Source organism: Schistocerca cancellata, chromosome 3, assembly GCF_023864275.1.
Source record: "Schistocerca cancellata isolate TAMUIC-IGC-003103 chromosome 3, iqSchCanc2.1, whole genome shotgun sequence".
Lineage (NCBI taxonomy): Eukaryota > Metazoa > Arthropoda > Insecta > Orthoptera > Acrididae > Schistocerca > Schistocerca cancellata.
Window position 1 is genome coordinate 228,125,527 of NC_064628.1, and position 20,026 is coordinate 228,145,552.

The following is a 20,026-nucleotide window of genomic DNA, read 5'->3' on the forward strand; positions in this document are numbered from 1 at the left end:
TGACACTCCCTCCCATATTTCGTGGTAATACAAAACATGCTGACCTCCTTTGAACTTTATTGATATACTCCGTCAGTCCTATCTGGTAAGGATCCCACACCGTGCAGGAGTATTCTAAAAGAGTTCAGACAAGCGTAGTGTAAACAGTCTCCTTAGCAAATCTGATAAATTTTTTAAGTGTCCTGCCAATAAAATGCAGTCTTTGGTTAGCCTTCCCCACAACATTTTCTTTGTGTTCCTTCCAATTTAAGTTGTTCGTGATTGTAATACCTAGGTATTTAGTTGAATTTACAGCTTTTAGATTACACTGATGTATCATGTAACCAAAGTTTAATGAGTTCCTTTTAGCACTCATGTGGATGACCTCACACTTTTCCTTGTTTAGGGTCAAATGCCACTTTTCGCATCATTCAGATATCTTTTCTAAATCGTTTTGTAGTTTTTTTTATCTTCTGATAACTTTATTAGTCAATAAACGACAGCATCATCTGCAAACAACCGACCGAACACAAACGATATTGCAGTTGAGACTGGTGGAGAAATGCTGTGTGAGGCCGACCACAAATAAAATTCCCTAACCCGCATTGTCTCGCTGGATTGGAGGTACCATATGAGTTCATTGAGGGAAGCCTTAGAAATTCACAAACATGACAATAATTTCGGCAAGAGAAAAACAGGCCTCAAGGTAAAAGGATCCTGTATCTCCATGCTGCAGTGAACGACTATTGCAGGTAACAAGGGCAGAAACACAGTGGTAATGATCAGGGAAAAGCTCTGCCATCGGCATGAAAGGCCACGGGCTCATCTCCAGTCTGCCATATGCAATGTATGGTGAACTTTTGGCAATGTCAACCATCCATGCTGGTGTAAAATGAGAAGAATCATTAAACTGACATTGGCCAAAGATCCTGAGACAAAAGTCAACAGGCAATATACCAACAAGTGGTCACAAAGACCTCAACAATTTTTTAATTCCATTAAAATTGTTTAAGTTGCTCTTGAACAGTACATATTGCAAGGCTGCAATTGGCTCTCATTCTCCACTAGCTTTAAAAAGTGTCTGAAAAACTGTTACGTCCTCTTCACTCTAAAGTAAAGGGACTTTTTATAATTGGCCTATAAGCAATCAGTCTTCATCTGGCCAAAATTTTGCAAAGTAAGATCATACCTACTTTGCAATACACACTGTTATAAAGCCTGTCATTGAATGACTTTGCATTTTTTTGCTACCTATGTATTATTTGATAGACCTTTGTTTGACACAGTATACTGAAATCTTTCACTTTGTCAGCTGCCCTATCGGTTGTAAATAAAGTGTCCACTTAACCATGTAGCCGGTAACTTATTAAGTGTGTACCCTTTCGTATTTAAATATAATTCCTTGCAAACTCAAGACATTGTTCCACATTTACTTCACATTGTTGTTGTTGTTGTTGTTGTTGTTGTTTTGTGTGTGTGTGTGTGTGTGTGTGTGTGTGTGTGTGTGTGTGTGAATATTTGTGTGAATGTGTATGTATATTTACAATCATGATTTTTATTTCTAGGTTTTTTGATGAAGCTCCTAAAATATTTGAAAATGCTTCAGCTGATCCTGCTTCAGATTTTGTTGTGCAGATGTAAGTAATTTGTAGATATGTTTAGGTTATATTTTTGCTCATTTACACCATGAAATGTCACATAGGCATTTGTTTAGAATACTGTGTACATTTTATTGACTTAATCTGCTGTCATACAAGTACATTTATCACAATAGTTTACATTTAGTTGTGCATAGTCAATAAATAGTTTTTTAATAACATGTGATACTGAAGCATGTGAGATAGCACACATTTTTGTAATTTAGTATTGGCAGGAGCAGATTTTTTGTTACTGTTACATAATGATTCTTGAAACATACAGTCACCATAATCATGTTATTAACAAGACACTCCCTATTAAAGTGAAAATGCAAAAAAAAAAAAGTCAGTTTTTGGTGTATCAGGAGTGCTTTTGTCTGAACACTTCATAAACGTTCAACTGCTGAGATCATTGAAATCATTTATTCACGTAATTTACTGGTTTCGACAATTCTCTATTGCCATCTTCAGATCTGTAAAAGATGGGACTGAAAATGGTAGACACAGCAACTAACATAACAGCACACACAATTACATTCCAGATTTACTATACATAGAATAACAACATATCTATGTTTACGTCATTACGCAATCTACTCATTCAGTACAGTAAGTTGTGCTGTGTAATGTGTGTCCATGTTAGTATCATGAGCTACACTAGAAGTCGGCATGAGAAATGTACATACATGTTATTGCTCCAATTACAAGTGCTCACATTCAACACCACGTTTCAACTGACAGATCCCAGTAAACCCTTTACCAAATAGTGTGTGAAGGAAAATTTGATAGAAAGTTATAAAGAATTTTTATACAATGTTCTAAAAAATTTTCTAAAATGGTATACAAATGTTTTTGTATAAGTTATGTTTTATGAAAGTTCATATGAGTTTACAGGCAATTCTTTAAAACTGAAGAATATTGATGTGGCTTGTATCTTATGATGATAATTTAGGTATGCGTAATTACACTGAAGAGCCAAAGAAACTGGTACATCACGGAGCACACAGAAGTGCCGCAACACTACATACCAAGGACTCAACTAATGTCTGAAGTAGTGCTGGAGGGAATTGACACAGCGAATCCTCCAGGGTTGTCCATAAATCCGTAAGAGTACGGCACAGCACATAGCAAGGCATCCCAGATATGATCAATAGTGTTCGTGTCTGGGGAGTTTGGTGGCCAGCGGAAGTGCTTAAACTCAGAAGAGTGTTCCTAGAGCCACTCTGTAGTAATTATGGATGTGTGGGGTGTCACATTGTCCTGCAGGAATTGCCCAAATCCATTGGAATGCACAATGGACATGAATGGATGCAGATGATCAGACAGGATGTGTATGTACATGTCATCTGTCAAGAGTCATGTCTAGATGTATCAGGGGTCCCATATCACTACCAATTGCACACGCCCCACACCATTACAGAGCCTCCACCATCTTGAACAGTCCCGTGCTAACATGCAGGATCCATGGCTTGATGAGGTTGTCTCCATACCCGGACATGTCCATCCACTCAATACAATTTGAAACGAGACTCCTCTGACCAGGCATTGTGTTTCTAATCCTCAAAAGACCAATGTCGGTGCTGCTGGGCCCACACGAGGTGTAAAGTTTTGTTTTGTGCAGTCATCAAGGGTACAAGAGTGGGCTTCTGGCTCCAAAAGCCCATATCGATGATGTTTCATTGAACAGTTCGTACGCTGACACTTGTTGATGGCCCAGAATTGAAATCTGCATCAATTTGTGGAAGGGTTGCACTTCTGTCACATTGCATAGTTCTCTTCAGTCGTCATTGGTCCCATTCTTGCAGGGTTTTTTTTCCGGCTGCAGCGATGTCAGAGATTTGATGTTTTACTGGATTCTTGATAATCACGGTACACTCGCAAAATAGTCAAACAGGAAAATTCCCACTTCATCGCTACCCGGAGATGATGTGTCCCATCATGCATGCGCCGACTATAACACCAAGTTCAAACTCACTTAAATTATTATAGCCTGTCATTGTAGCAGCAGTAACTGATCTAACAATTGTGCCAGACACTTGCTGTCTTATATAGGCGTTTCCGACCACAGCGTCATATTCTACCTGTTTACACAACTCTGTATTTGAATACCCATGCCTATACCAGTTTCTTAGGTGCTCCAGCGTATGTGGAATAGTAGATCCATGCCTTAATCAAATGTGATATTCATTCTACCGCTATGCCACCTGATGTACTTATGTATCTCTAAGAATGTTTATGCTGGGATCTGTCATTTGTAAAGTCGTGACAAATGTGAGCCCTGACACAATAATGTGTGTGTACACAGCTGTTATTTTAAAATGGACATGCCGACCTCTAGTGTAGCTCACGGTACTAACATGTACATACATTGTACAGCAGCACTTGTTGTATTGAAGGAGAAGATAGTGTGATGATGTTCCATGTATCTGTAATGATGTAAACATAGGCATGTTTTTATTCCATTTATTGCAAATCTTGGATATAATTATGTGAGCTGTTACGTTAGTTGCTGTATTCTAGCATTTTCGGGCACATCTTTCGCAGATCCGAAGTTCGTAACAGAGAAGTGCTGAAACAGGTAATTTATATGAGTAAATGATTTTAGCGATCTTGGCAGATGAAAATTTGTTCAGTGTTCACAATACTACGAAGCACAACCACACTGACAAAGTCACAAGTGTATGTACTATTGTCTAACTTGGATCGGTAGGTAACTGGAGGATATCACCATAAAGTAACAGTGATGTTCAAAACTCTATGCAAGAACCAATTACAGTGATGAACCTCAGACTGCCATACCTTCAAGTGAGGTAGCCTAAGCCTGTACAAAATATGTCAGTTCCCAGTGGCCTTTAAAATAATGTTTCTTATCCTAACTACTAAACTTTCTGGAGGAATGGTGATAAGCACCCTTAATATACATAAGTGCTGTTGGAGATCTATTGATGTTGTTTTGTTTTGATGCTGAGACTGATGTCCTGTTTAGAACACATACAACAGTATTTCATAAATGTGACCCTGTAGGAGCTAAATAGGTTAAAGAGTGACTGTGCTGTCTAGTGTCATTGTTTTGTGGACTTCAATGTGCCATTAATGAATGTAATGTACTCTCTCAAATTTTCAGGGCAAAACTTGGTGTTGGACTTCTCTCAGGAAAGTATTCACAACCCCCAAAAGACAGTGATGCAGGGGATGAATCTCAGCCAGGAATTTCTCCACACATGTTTAAGAACCTTATTAGTAAAGGGCATCCAGAATTCTCCACAAAACATCAACAAGATGCTCAAGAATTTTTTATGCACCTTGTGAATACTCTTGAGGTAATTAACATTTTAAAATTACCTTGATCAGAAGTTAAGCTCAGTCACACAGTTCGTGGCCAGACTGAATCATAAGTCATGAGAATAGTAGTATACTGACAGTGGAGAGCAGAATGTATTATCTAGAACATAAATGTCAGTAACTTAAGTGAGCAGGAAGGGAGGGGGCGGGGGAGGGGTTCCACTGTTAGTGATGTTGGGTGGGTATACATTAATAAAAAGAAAGTACATGTGCAGGGGAAGATGGAATGTGGAAACAGATGTCAGTAGAACAGAGAAATTTTCAACTCATAAGAAAACTAGGTACAATAAAACCTCTTTTTCCTTAAATGGATTTTTTTTCTTAAATAACGGGTTATCTCACTTTGTAGATCACATAAGCGATCATTTTTTCAAGTATTGTTTTATTCAACTAATGACACAGAATGAGTATCACAAGGGAACCTAAAAAAACTCCTTAAATATTGTAGAAAGTCTTGAAACGCCCCATGTACTTAAATATCTGTAATGGCTTTAAATACTTTACAGAAATTGGCTTCAACTGCTAATTATGCTGCACCAAAGCCAGAAGCTTCAAAACTATTCTGTGATTTGTATTGAGCTATAATCTGTAAAATGCTCATCTTCATTACTTTCTTTCTTTTTGGTAATGAAATCCAGCTTTGTTGAAAACCACTTTAGTGTTTAGCTTTCATAGATTGAATTTACCAGAGTCCATAGTTGTAGGTGACTCCTGTATTTAGCAGGAAAAGCACAGTGTTAACATTCCGCTTAAATGACGATGCTTTAGATGTAGAGATCATCTCTTGGTAATAAAAAAAAAGAGTCCTTTTGCCTTTGCTCCAGTTGTGTTCTCTAAACTACTGAGTAAATCTCCAAAAAATTCTGCAGTCATCCAAACATTGCTGCTAAAGGTCAGTTTTAGCTTTTACATGTTCAAAAGATACCTTAGTTTACACTTTCCAGCTGTTAATGGTGGAAAGTTTTCATTTACAACAATATTATCACACTTCAGTGCCATCAGTTTTTCATTGCTCATTTTATCTTTGTTACATATTTTGTCTTTGACAAAAAGATTTCTGAGGGAACTTGGCTCCACAGTCTTACTATCGTATTTACTCGAATCTAAGCCGCACTTTCTTTCCAGTTTTTGTAATCCAAAAAACCGCCTGCGGCTTAGAATCGAGTGCAGAGTACGCGGAAGTTCTGCAAAATATTGGTAGGTGCCGCCACAACTAACTTCTGCCGTCGAATATATAGCGCTACACAAGCATGCTTTGCAGACACTGGCGCCAAAACCTCTGCGTCAGTAAATTTAAAAAAAACGGGGTGGAAGACGAGCTTTTTTCTCCGCCCCGAGTTTCGCCCACTGCATTTCCTACATTATCCAACGAAGTAAATACAAATTCCGTATTGTAAATCTTCGAATGTAGCAGCATTTCAATGAACAACAAAAATCCTACTGGCAAGACTGTTTGGGATGTTAGTCAATATGGCCAACGCCACGTTTTGAATTTTTTCCTACCTGTAAGAAGAGATGGTTGCTAGTAGGAACTTTTATGAATTGTGAATCACATGCAGTATTCTCTTCACCATAAGAATAATGCGAATATAAACATTTTGCCATTTATTCTTTCGTGTTTGCTTCTATCTCATTTAAATCCTGTCTGCCTAATAAACTATGAAACTAGAGTGAGACAACAGCAAACGCGGAAGGATATTTATATCCTTATTTCATGTTTATATTCGTATTATTCTTATGCCTAATAGTGATACAGTCAGAAGTGAAGCACGACAATTGACTAGATTTTTAAATCTAAGATGACTCTAATTTCTGTGCAGAATGTAATGTACTAAAGAGGCGCCTGCAAAGATTTTCAAACGGAGAAAAATTTTCGCTATACTCTCGTTCAGAAAATCTTCTATCATCTGCAGTCTATTATTTGGTTCTTGTTGATCATTATCAAAGAAAGCAGCAGTGTAAGTAACAACAAATAGCAGTCTCTGGCCATTGTTTCGCTAATGAGATGATTCCTCCCCCTCTCTCTCCCCCCTCCCCCCCCCCCTCTCTCTCTCTCTCTCTCTCTCTCTCTCTCTCTCTCTCTCTCTCTCTCTCTCTCTCTATCTATCTCCCCCCCCCCCCCTTTTATATATATATAGTAAGCGGCGGTAGCGCGCACAAAAGCAAGCCATGCCGCGAGCGGCGACAGGCCATAAACACTCATTATCAGAATGCGGAAACAATGCATGACGCAGTACAGTAATGCATTTTCAGCTTAGAGTGACGTAAACACCTATAACAAAGACAAAGAGAACGGCACTTATCAGATCAAAGAAAAATAAGTTATTAATTCAAACCAGACGAAGCACGTGGAAAAGGAAGGGTACCCATATAAATACGGACGGAGCGCCTGACTCAGCAATGGCTACCTGGTAAAGCTTAACCTGCTAAGCTTACGACTCGAACCAAACTACTGTAGCTGTATCGTCATTCATTCAGCCTAAATTGTGTCTCATATTGCAATGGACCAACTTTGTTTCGATTTGGAGGTGCGGCCTAAAACTTTTCTCTCCCCCATTTTGAATCTCAAATTTCAGGTGCGGCTTAGATTCGAGTGCGGCTTCGATTCGAGTAAATACGGTATCTAGTTAATCTTAGAGCCAATAAAACATTTGATATGATCGGTCTTCAATCCTGTTCTACAGCATGATTTTTTGCACCTTTTCTCATGATACATTTCGGTGTGAAGGAATGTTTTCACTACTTATTTATGAATATTTTTTGAAGATGGGAACTTCTGAATGATAACCTAAGAATACTTTTTGTTTCTAATACAGCACCTCCTTTAGCTTCAGTATTTGGAACTGTGTTACGCTACACTGCAAGAGCAAGGTGGCACCAAACCGTATTTTTTGCAATGATAAGTTAATGTTAACTTTCCAGCTTTACAAATAATAAGTTATTTTATTAAATAGCATCATTTGTTCTTTTACTGACACGCAGATAATAAAGGTGTAAATTTCGATATTTTGATGAATATCATAATGTGATGTTAACTTCTTCTTTTTTTTTTAAGAAAAAAAAGGTAGTTTGCTTTTGCAATTCATGAGTATTTCTTTAATTTATGTGAAACAAGTGCTTCAGAAATAATTGCGATTTTTTAAAGTACTGAGCATATTATGGTGAGTTCATTAGCAATTTTAATTTGTGAGCTTTTGCAACATCTCAGTAACTGCAATTAATGTAAACATGTGGAAACTGATTGTAATGCTTCGTCCTACAGATTCTGGAAAAATGTGAAAGAGATTTTACTATCAGTATGTGTAGCACAGAAGTGACAATCAGTTTTCTAGTATTTACGTTTAAACTGAAATTTCCAAAATGGTACAGCAAGAAGTACATTTAACTTAAAATAATTGAATGAAAAATACTTGAGATTCTAATTGTGTCCAGGGACACATCACATGCAAAATATATTAAATGAAATCATAACTGGCATTAGCAAATATTTTACTATCAGAAGCGAAATCATTTTTCCTATCTGCAAATATAGACTACCATTTTATAATGGGAACAATAACGAGAATGTGTTGTCATCCCATGCTTAGATTTCAAGGCAACACCTGTGGCATCAGATGACATGATCTATTTCACACAGCACAGCCAGATTTGAACAGCAACTTCCATGTAAATTGTTAGATTCTGATAATTTAAAATATTATTATTGATCTCACTTGGATGTTTTTGTCACGTTGTATCTATGTTTCACAAATCTGTGCCTTTTATTTCCCAACTGAAGGGCAGGGATGTTCTAAAGTAAACAAAAATTACTAATGCTTATCAACTTGTTTAATTTGGTCCGATGACTTAACCCGCCACAACAAAAACAAATACCAAAGCGAGCTTTAAGGAAAAGTCAGATTTGTGAAAACTAGTTTTGAAAACTTTACCAAGCACGGTGGCGCAGTGGTTAGCACACTGAACTCGCATTTGGGAGGACGAGAGTTCAATCCTGCGTCCGGCCATCCTGATTTGGGTTTTCTGTGATTTCCCTAAGTCACTCCAGGCAAATACCGGGATGGTTCCTTTGAAAGGATATGGCCGACTTCCTTCCCCATCCTTCCCTACTCCGATGAGACCGATGACCTCGCTGTTAGGTCTCCTCCCGAAACAACCCAAACCAACCTCTAAAACTTTTTTATGGCAGTTGCACCTGGCAGTTAGAAAATTCATTAAATGCCTGAAGTTTTTAAATTGTGATATTATTAATATTGGAACTGTAATATAAAGGAAAATATCACACCATTTTAAATTGTACTCACCAGTGAATAAAATAATACACTCCTGGAAATGGAAAAAAGAACACATTGACACCGGTGTGTCAGACCCACCATACTTGCTCTGGACACTGCGAGAGGGCTGTACAAGCAATGATCACACGCACGGCACAGCGGACACACCAGGAACCGCGGTGTTGGCCGTCGAATGGCGCTAGCTGCGCAGCATTTGTGCACCGCCGCCGTCAGTGTCAGCCAGTTTGCCGTGGCATACGGAGCTCCATCGCAGTCTTTAACACTGGTAGCATGCCGCGACAGCGTGGACGTGAACCGTATGTGCAGTTGACGGACTTTGAGCGAGGGCGTATAGTGGGCATGCGGGAGGCCAGGTGGACGTACCGCCGAATTGCTCAACACGTGGGGCGTGAGGTCTCCACAGTACATCGATGTTGTCGCCAGTGGTCGGCGGAAGGTGCACGTGCCCGTCGACCTGGGACCGGACCGCAGCGACGCACGGATGCACGCCAAGACCGTAGGATCCTACGCAGTGCCGTAGGGGACCGCACCGCCACTTCCCAGCAAATTAGGGACACTGTTGCTCCTGGAGTATCGGCGAGGACCATTCGCAACCGTCTCCATGAAGCTGGGCTACGGTCCCGCTCACCGTTAGGCCGTCTTCCGCTCACGCCCCAACATCGTGCAGCCCGCCTCCAGTGGTGTCGCAACAGGCGTGAATGGAGGGACGAATGGAGACGTGTAGTCTTCAGCGATGAGAGTCGCTTCTGCCTTGGTGCCAATGATGGTCGTATGCGTGTTTGGCGCCGTGCAGGTGAGTGCCACAATCAGGATTGCATACGACCGAGGCACACAGGGCCAACACCCGGCATCATGGTGTGGGGAGCGATCTCCTACACTGGCCGTACACCACTGGTGATCGTCGAGGGGACACTGAATAGTGCACGGTACATCCAAACTGTCATCGAACCCATCGTTCTACCATTCCTAGACCGGCAAGGGAACTTGCTGTTCCAACAGGACAATGCACGTCCGCATGTATCCCGTGCCACCCAACGTGCTCTAGAAGGTGTAAGTCAACTACCCTGGGCAGCAAGATCTCCGGATCTGTCCCCCATTGAGCATGTTTGGGACTGGATGAAGCGTCGTCTCACGCAGTCTGCACGTCCAGCACGAACGCTGGTCCAACTGAGGCGCCAGGTGGAAATGGCATGGCAAGCCGTTCCACAGGACTACATCCAGCATCTCTACGATCGTCTCCATGGGAGAATAGCAGCCTGCATTGCTGCGAAAGGTGGATATACACTGTACTAGTGCCGACATTGTGCATGCTCTGTTGCCTGTGTCTATGTGCCTGTGGTTCTGTCAGTGTGATCATGTGATGTATCTGACCCCAGGAATGTGTCAATAAAGTTTCCCCTTCCTGGGACAATGAATTCACGGTGTTCTTATTTCAATTTCCAGGAGTGTATATCAGGAAAGCAAATTGAAACACAGTGAACAGATAAAGACAAGGTCCATAACTAGGCCTTAATGCATTAGAAAATCTAGCTGTTAAACTACCAAACGGAAGTTAATCAGATTTCGGAACTCAACACTGAAAAATTATTTTGAAACAAATCATCCAAACCTCTTGTCAGCTATTATGCTATCCAGTTTCCAGAATTAATTTTTAACCACTTCAAGAAAATTTACACTAATCTTTTCTCTGCTCCATAGCCCATAAATATGTTAAACCCCAATTTTTAAAAAATTGATTAGAATAAAATTAGTGTTAGCCCTACTTCCAACTGTAATAAACCATTCACTCCTTATAAAACAGCAGTAAGCAAACTACTCCTATTAATAAGTTGGAATATTTATGTTTGTTCCACTTTCTATCTAATGATGTACTCCACAGTTTTTAATTAACCCAGTGCTCATTGTCTCAAAGAATTTCCACTTTGTGTTATTAGTCTTGAATTTGTCATTATCCAGCTTCTCCTTATTATTTTGAATTACAGCAAACTATTGATGGCAACCAATGGATAATGTTATACCTAACCAAAAGATTACAGGAAGTTGTACTTCACTAATTCCTGGGGACATAATTCTGATTAAAGAGAAATCACATATGGGGTTCCCCAAGGCTCAATTGTAGGTCCACTATTGTTTCTCAAATATGTAAATGATCTTCCGTCTAATACACAACAAGCAAAATTAGTTCATTTTGCAGTTGACACTAGTATTTTAATCAGTCCAAGCATACATACAGAAACAGAAGAAATGATAAAGTTCTTAAAAACATCACAGAATGCTTTTCTGCAGATGGTCTCTCCTTCAATTCTAGAAAGTCACAACATATTCAGTCTTGCACATCTAGAAGTACTAAATCAGTGAAGTGTAACACAGGGTGAGGAAATAATAAGTAAGGTGGAAACTTCAAATTTCATAAATATCCACATTGATGAGAATTTAAATTGGAAAAAGCTTGTTTTGGAACTCCTAAAACAAATTATTTCAGCCGCAGTCTAATAAATACAGTCATAACACACTCCAGTGTGAAAGTTGTTACCTTTTCACAGCTGGAGTGACAGCACTCCAACTGGTGAGAAAGCAGGCAGTCACATGCAGCATAAGGATAATGTTCATTTTTTAATTATTTTCTACTTTATTAACAAAATAGTTGTTATAATTGCACATTCCATATGTTAGTAAATTACCAAGACACAGGAATTATTGTGAAATACATGCAAAACCAACCGAATCCCCCTGATTCAATGATATATGCTACAACTTATTCATGAAGAAATACTTTCAGATATGTGTGTATTTGCAGCTTACTCCACTGAAAGCAAGAGAATATAAACATGTGTTTCATGCATGCGAAGCCTATATTTCTGTTGTCTGTTGTTATCATCATAGGCACTTCTGTTGACTTGACATTTTTTATGGAGTTGAGTGATTCCCCCATTCTTAAATTTTACACAGCTTTCTAATACACAGATAATCTCGTAAATGTAAGTAATTTTGTTTCAAAAGTGAATATGTCCCAGATTCTTGCCATAAGAGGCTCAAATTTAGCAACACTTTTTTTTTTCTTCCCCCCCCCCCCCCCCCCCCTCCCCTGTGTTGGGAAACAGTTTTATTGCTTTTGCCGATTTATCATCACATCTGTGTTGTTTTCTCTGAAGCTACAGCTGTGGTGGCTTATTTTGTACATTAATTAATGTATGTATTACATTCCATATAAGTTTCCTGTGTTCCAAATTCACTAATTTGGCTGAAAGTGTAGCAGAAGGAATTCCACTTTGTTGGGTAAATATATAACTTCTTTCTGCAGAAAGTCAGGTTGTCTGATGTTTACTAGCAATTTTTTGTCATTAAAGGAAAATGACGTTATTCAGTAAATATCCGAACATTACAAGTGAATCATAAACAAACAGTCCTGTAATGTACCATTTTGTACCTTGTAGGATCCTTAGGAAACTAAAGAATTACAAATGTAGTGTCATTTTGTAGTTCTTGTCAATCTTTATGGCACTGCATAGACTCCTTACTTTAAAAACTATGTTACAAGTCAGTATAAATTTTAGTATTCGCACTCAACTAATATCATATTCAGAAGTGGTATTTTGCCGATTTCCTTAAGAGTTTGAGACTGATGTGCATCTGCACCGAAGAGATCATTGGCTGTCTTCATGTTATTTGTATAAATGTGGTGTCTGTTCACCACACTGCAAGTAATGAGGATAATGGCCAAGGGCCCCTACATTCATAAGTGTGTGGGTAAGTTGACAATTTGTGTGTGACAGGAGGCATGCTAGGGTAGTGCATGCAGTTGCAATGACCACTGTGTCCAGTTGGCTTAGTGGTCAGAGCAGTTGCCTATTAAGCAGGAGACCTGGGTTCAGATCCCAGTCCAGCACAAATTTCCATCTTTCCTCATTGGTTTACATCAATGTGCACTTGCATACAATGTCTATAATTCATTTGTGTCTTCACTGAAGTTTTGTGTACCTCAGGGGACTAGCAGTCCTGGAAAAAAGTGTGTTGCGAGTCATGCTTGAGTAACTCAGTTGGTAGGCTCCAAATTTTACATTGTTTCAATTAAATCTTTACTATCAGCCCCAGAGAAATGGGGAATGATTCACCCTCTGAGTATTTGTATACTGAATAACATGTATGTCAATACTGCTCTTGTATTCATCAAGATCGTGAGGAATTCCGAATTAAAAAAAGTCAGGTAAAGAATTTCTGTACCCCCAAAGACAGTCTTCCAGCAAATTTCCATAGCCTCAAACTGGGAATGTGTGTTACAGAACATACTCAACCATCTTCATTTTGATGATGATATTATGCTACTTGCACATAGTGCAGGTAAACTTCCAGCACCGAATGGAAGAACATAATCTCTTTGATATTTTCACAAACATCATGTCACTGTTCCAATCTGTTACTGTATTCATCAACACTTGAGTGTGTTAAAATATAAACCGTCAATAGCCATATCTGAAAATGTGCAAAATTAACAGTTTTTAGAGACCATATGGCATAAGTACAGTTGTTTCACACTGAAAAATGTCATAATTCGTTGTGTATTTCACAATTAATTTGTTGTGTATTTCACAATTATATATGTTCTGTGACTCGCACTGTAGGAGAAGTGAATTAAAATCAAACTCATTTAGCATGTAAGACCATGTGCCTATTCGCTTACATAAGAACAAACTGAAGTTTTGACTTTTGGCAGAGAAGAAATGGTCCGTTAATGCAGAAACCATTCAGACAATGATCATTTTGTTCTGGATTTGCTGACTTTATCCTCTGTAATGTTTTGTAAGTGTCATGTATCTTCTCACCAAAAGTGAGGCACCTTCATCAATAGCGTTACATGTTTATTTTAAAATGAGTTTTTCTATTATGAGTGATTTAGGGGAGTAAAGAAAATGACTCACCAAATAGTGAAATCATTGAGTCATTGACAGCCTGGGTATGCAAGATAAATGCAGGATGGATAGACTGATGCATAGGATAGGGATGCAACGCATGGACACCAGAATTGGGGCATTTATGCAGTGCACAATGACAAAGGTGTGGAAGAATGGATTGAGAGGTGGTGACAGAACAAAGGAAGGGAAGACTTTTGGGAAGAGGATATGGGTGGGGTGCAGGAGGTTAGTGGAGATTGGGGCCAGGAGAAATGTAGGAACGAAGATACAATGCAAGGATAACCCACATGTACCATTTCAGAAAAGCTGGTGCTGGGTACAATTCTGATGGTGGGGGTTGTGAAACAGCAATTGAAATTGAGCATTTTACACTCAGCAGTGTGTTCTACTGCTGAGAGATCAACTCTGCTCTTGACCACAGATGGGTGGTGGCCATTCATTCTGATGGACAGTCGATTGGTGTTTACACCCACAAAATGATGTGCAGAAGTTACAGCAGAGCTAGTATATGATGCAGTTGCTTTCACAGGTGGCCACGTCTCTGATGGGTCTGGATAAGCCTATGACAGGATTAGAGTAGGATGTGCAGGGTAGGTGAATCGGTCAGGTCTTACAACTGGGTCTTCTACAGGAATATGTTCCCTGTGGCAAGTGATTGGGAGTTGTATGTTATGTGAGTTTCAGAATACGATTTCAAAGAAATGAGGCAAGGATAATGGGTAGGATAGCCCTCATTTTCAGGCACAGTCAAATATAGTCGTAGCAGTTGGCAAAAGACATGGTTCAGTTACTCCAATCCTGGATACTGGGTGATGGGGAGGGTGCTCTTTTGACACTGATTCGTGGGTATGGTGGGAATATGAGTGTGTGAGGATATGTTATGGAAAATCTGTATTCTGAATAGGCATGAGGGATAGTGCCTTTCTGTGAAGACCTTCGTGCAACCTACAGCATATTGCACAAGAGAATTCTAGTCTCTGCAGATACACAGTCCACGGTGGCTAGGCAGTGTTTTTTCTTTGAGAGACAAGAGCTGTACAAATGCTGGTACAGTTGATGGTTAGTGGCTTGATGTGAATGGAGCCGTAAGAGATGAAGATCATTGTCCAGGAAAAAGTTACATTGGGGTGAGCAGGACCAGACAAAGCAAATAAGAAAGAGTGCGTCGTCAATCAGAGTTGTGGGGAAGACCTACAATGATTAAAGAAACATGTTATAAATGTGCTATGGAAGCAGATACAGCTTTACTGCAAATTTAAACATAGTCAAAGCATCATGGACAAACAATAACTAATTGAAACAGAAGTTAGCATTAGAAGGGCTCTGTGTGAAACATTTAATGAATTCAGAAGTAAAATTCTGTCTATTGACTGACAGAAAGTTGTAAGAAGTTTCTGTCTTACATTCAATCAGTAAATGGATTGAAACTATCTGCTCACGCACACTGGGACCATAATAGCATTGAAACAGGGAATGACAAAAATGGCAAAATACTGTACTATGAGTGTGTCTTTCTCCAAAACTGTTTCACAGAGGAAAATTGCAGTGCAATTCCTCCTTTAAATCGTCTCTCAAACAACAAAATAAATGACCAAAGGGTAGAAAAGCAAATGAAATCTCTCAATAGAGGAAAAGCTCCTAGACCTGACAGAAACCAGTTTGATTCTACACAGAGTATGCGAACGAACTTGTACCTCTTCTAACAGCAGTGTATCATCAGTCTCTGGAAGCTCGAAGAGTTCCAAACAATAGTAAAAAAGCATAGGTTATTCCCGTTCTCAAGAAGGATTGTTGAACCGATGCACAAAACTATGTGCCTGTATCTGTTATGCAGGTCTGTTGTAAAAGTTTGACATGTGTTGTGCTCGTGTGTTATGACTTTTCTGGAGATCAAAAATCTCATCTGTAGGAATCGACAGCCATTCAATACGGTCCCACACTGCTGCCTAATGAACAAAATATGAGTTTACAGAATATCAGACGAACTGTGTGGTTGGATTGAAGAGTTTCTAATGAACGGGACACAATGTGCGAAATTCAGTAACATGTGCAGAGGATCAACCTCGGTGCAGGGAGTGGCAATTGACCCTCAACATAAACGAATGTAACATATTGTGAATACATAAAGACTCTTTATCAAGGATTACATGATTTCAGAACAATTATTGGAAGTAATTGTTTCCACAAAATATCAAGGAGTATGAGTCTGGAGCAGTTTGAAGTGGACAGACCACATAAAGTTAAATGTGGGTAAGGTGGATGCCAGTCTGTGGCTCATTGGAAGAATCCTCAGGGAGTGTAGCTCATCAACAAGGGAAATTGACCGATTCTTGATTATTGCTCATCAGTCTTGGATCCATATCAGATAGGATTGATAAGAGGAAATAGAGAAGATCCAAAGAAGTCCAGCATGTTTTGTTAGAGGTCCATTTAGTAAGCAAAAAAAGTCATGGAGATACACAGCGAGCTACAGTGGTGGAAACTGCAAGTTGGGCATTCTGCATCACAGTGTGTTTTACTGTTAAAGTTTCGAGAGCATACATTCCTGGAAAAGTCAGTCAATAAACTGATTCCCCCTAAATATATCTTGCAAAAACACCATGTAGATAAAATTAGAGATTGGAACACACAGAGGCTTACCAGGAATTGTTTTTCCCACAAACCTTATGCGACTGGAAGAGGGAAGGGGGAAGTGACACCGGTACTCAAAGTACCCTTCACCGCACACCCTAAGGTGGCGTACAGAGTACAGTTCAGATGCAGATGTAGAGGCTGTGGAGGAATGTAGATAAATGTGGCCCTGTGTATCATAAAGGTATCTGCAAGGCAAAGTGTTTATGTGTGATGATGTAAATGATTACATGTATAAGGAAAGAAGTAGTGGGTTTGGAGTTAGAAAAACATGGGGAGAGGTGGTATACAGTAGTCTCCAGGCTGTGAGCATGGGGGTTGTTGGTGCAAAGGGAAGTGGCATCAACAGTGATGAGTGGGGGATCCAGGTAGTCAGGTGTCATCCCTTCCTCTTCAACGATCACTCCCTTACAGTCTCACCAACTGTGGATAGTGATGAAAATTCTCTTGCCCAATATGCCAAATGTCTCTCAAAGACTTTCAGACAGACAACATCCACCAAACCTAGTCCTCAAACAGATTCCCTGTGCCATATCCTTACACACCACTCATCCTCCAACCACCTAAAACCTCGCCAACCACAAGCTGCAAAGGAGCACCCTCCTTATCACCTGATATCATTGCGGACTGGGCCAATTGAACCATGTCCTGCACCAGGACTTTGGTTGTCATTGTGCCCGGAAATGAGGGACATCCTAAGCTCTTTCTCCCCCCTCCCCCAAGTGGTATTCTACTATGCACCCAACCTACACATCCTGGTCTATCCTTATGCCACTACTACCTCTACCCCTTGCCACAGGTGTCATATCCATGTGGAAAACACCTGTGCAAGACCAGTCTGGTTCCTCCATTCAGCACATGCTATTCCAGTCCTGTCACAGGCTTACCTATACCATCAGAGGCAGGGCCACCTGTGAAAGCAACCATGCCACATACCAACTCTGTTGACATTTCTGCACAGCATTTAATCTGTGCATGGCCACCAATCAGCTCTACACCAGTATGAATGGCTACCACCTAACTGACCAAGAACAGAGTTGAGCAACAAGTGGCAGAACATGATACTTTGCACAACATGTTCAATTTCAGTGGCTGCTTCGCAACCAGTGCTATTTGGATCCTTCTTCCCGACAGAGGCAGAAATCCAAATGTACCCCTCTGATCAGGGTGTCATTGCAGTCCATAGGGTGATGAAAAAGGTAGGTGCATCCCTAGTGCCCACATGCACTCTTTTTCTGTCGTTTGACAAAGTAGTGCTTCCGTCAGAGATCAAAGCAGGCTATGAAGTTATCACAGACTGACTTTACATTCCATACTCAAATGTCCTATCGACACCCGGCCAAGTGTGTAACCTGTGGTAGGGGTACTCACAAGGGTGATTGTCTGCCTCCTCCTCACTGCATCAAGTGCAGTGGTGACCATACAGCCTCCTTCCAAGATTGTCCCATGCATCTTGATGAGCGAGCCATACAGCAGATCTGGGTGAAGGAAAAGGTACCTTACCCTGTTGCTCTCAAGTTGTTGGCTAATCAGAAACACTGCGTTTTACCATCTGGCATTTAACAGTACTGTTCTTGCTACATCTTGTTCCACGAAGAACATGGCCACACAGACATGTGATCTCAAATTCAGCACTGTTATTGTAAGGTCATCCTGTGTCACATTAATATCCCCGTCTCCTCATCCTCCTCCAGCTGTGCAACAAGTCACCAAACTTTCACCTCACATGCTACACCACCGGCTAGCCTGAAATTACAGAAGGAATAATCCTGTGATGACTTCTTATGTCCCTCCAGCCAACAAACATTTGAATTGTCATCTGCTATCCTCGTCAACAGTGTCGCCAAGTGATATCCTCACCCGGCTGACCTCCATGTTGCCAGTGCGCACTGCCAACCATTGTTCTTCCTTGGACTCCGCAGACTGACAGAGGGAGAATGCCGATGCCTCTGTAGATCTTGTGGAGCAGGATCCTCCACCAGAAAAAGTTAAGTCTCCGAAGACTGGCACTTGGCAGCTGCTTAGGTGGCACACTTCATTTCTTTCCTCCTCCCTTTTCCTTGTCATGACTCCAGTGGAACATTTTCTGCCAGAAATCCAATAAATAGGAATTACAGTTGCTCTTGGAGTCACAGTGTCCACTTATTCTCTGCCTCGAGGAAATAAAATTGCGTCCTCGTGATCACTTTGAGCTCTCACATTTCTTTATTTCCGGTCCACTTTGACTTTCCCTCTGAAGGTGGCATTGCATCTCATGCGGGAGTCACGGTGCTCATCAAGGATGACATTCATAGTCAAAACATCTCAGTGACTACCCAGCTTCAAGCTGGTGTAGTCCACATTTTCTTTCCTCACGTCACCTTTTCCCTATTTAGCATTTACAATCCTCTGTCGTTCGGTGTCATCAGGGCAGACTTCCTCCAGCTTATTGAGCAACTCCCTCACCCCTTCCTGCTGCTCAGTGACTTTAATGCACACCATCCCCTTTGGGGTTCTCAGAGACCTGTCTGAGAGAAGCCCTCTTGGCTGGCCTTCTCAATCAGCTTAACCTTATCTGCCTGAACACAGGAGCACCCACATCCTTTTCAGACTCCACGCACACCTATTCATATTTGGACCCCTCCTTCTGCATTGCTCAGCTTACCTATCATCTCAAGTGGTCCATTCTCTCCGACACGTACTTAAGCAACCATTTCCCGTGTGCTATCCATTTCCTGAATCTTACCCTGCCTATGTGCACACCTAAATGGCAGCTTTCTAAGACTAACTGAAAGGCAACCTTCAATGAACATTAGTTCCCTAGTTGTGATTTCCAGGTAGACTACCTTACCAATGTTATCCGTACCACTGCAGAATGTTCCATTCCTTGCACTTCATCTTTACCTCACCATGCCCCAGTCTCCTGATGGACTGAGAAATGCCACAACACAATTTTTACCCATCAGCCTACGATTGCAAACTCCTTTTGTTACAAACAGTTGTGTGCGCAGACATTGCGTTCTTCGGGATAGCAAAAAGAACTAGTTCTTCTAATAGTTCCACTCCCTCTTCTGCCATGTGAGCTAACCTCTGGCATCTCTCTGAGGTCAAGGTCCATTCCCCAATTTCTGGCCCGACCATAGCAGATGATGTCATAGTGGACCCTATTGCTATCTCCAACACCTTGGGCTGCTATTTTGCTGAGATTTCAAGCTCTGCCCACTCTCACCGTGTCTCCCTCCATCAAAAACAAATG

At 40.6% G+C, this 20,026-nt stretch overlaps 1 protein-coding gene across 1 annotated transcript in view; it reads left to right on the forward strand.

Moving 5' to 3' along the window:
* LOC126174856 (ubiquitin carboxyl-terminal hydrolase 5) overlaps nt 1–20,026 on the forward strand; it is a 166,475-nt gene that overhangs the window by 85,792 nt on the left and 60,657 nt on the right. Inside the window, exons 8-9 of the mRNA XM_049921253.1 lie at nt 1,545–1,616; nt 4,741–4,936. Of these exons, the coding sequence (XP_049777210.1) occupies nt 1,545–1,616; nt 4,741–4,936 (268 nt within the window). The remainder of the gene's footprint in view (nt 1–1,544; nt 1,617–4,740; nt 4,937–20,026) is intronic.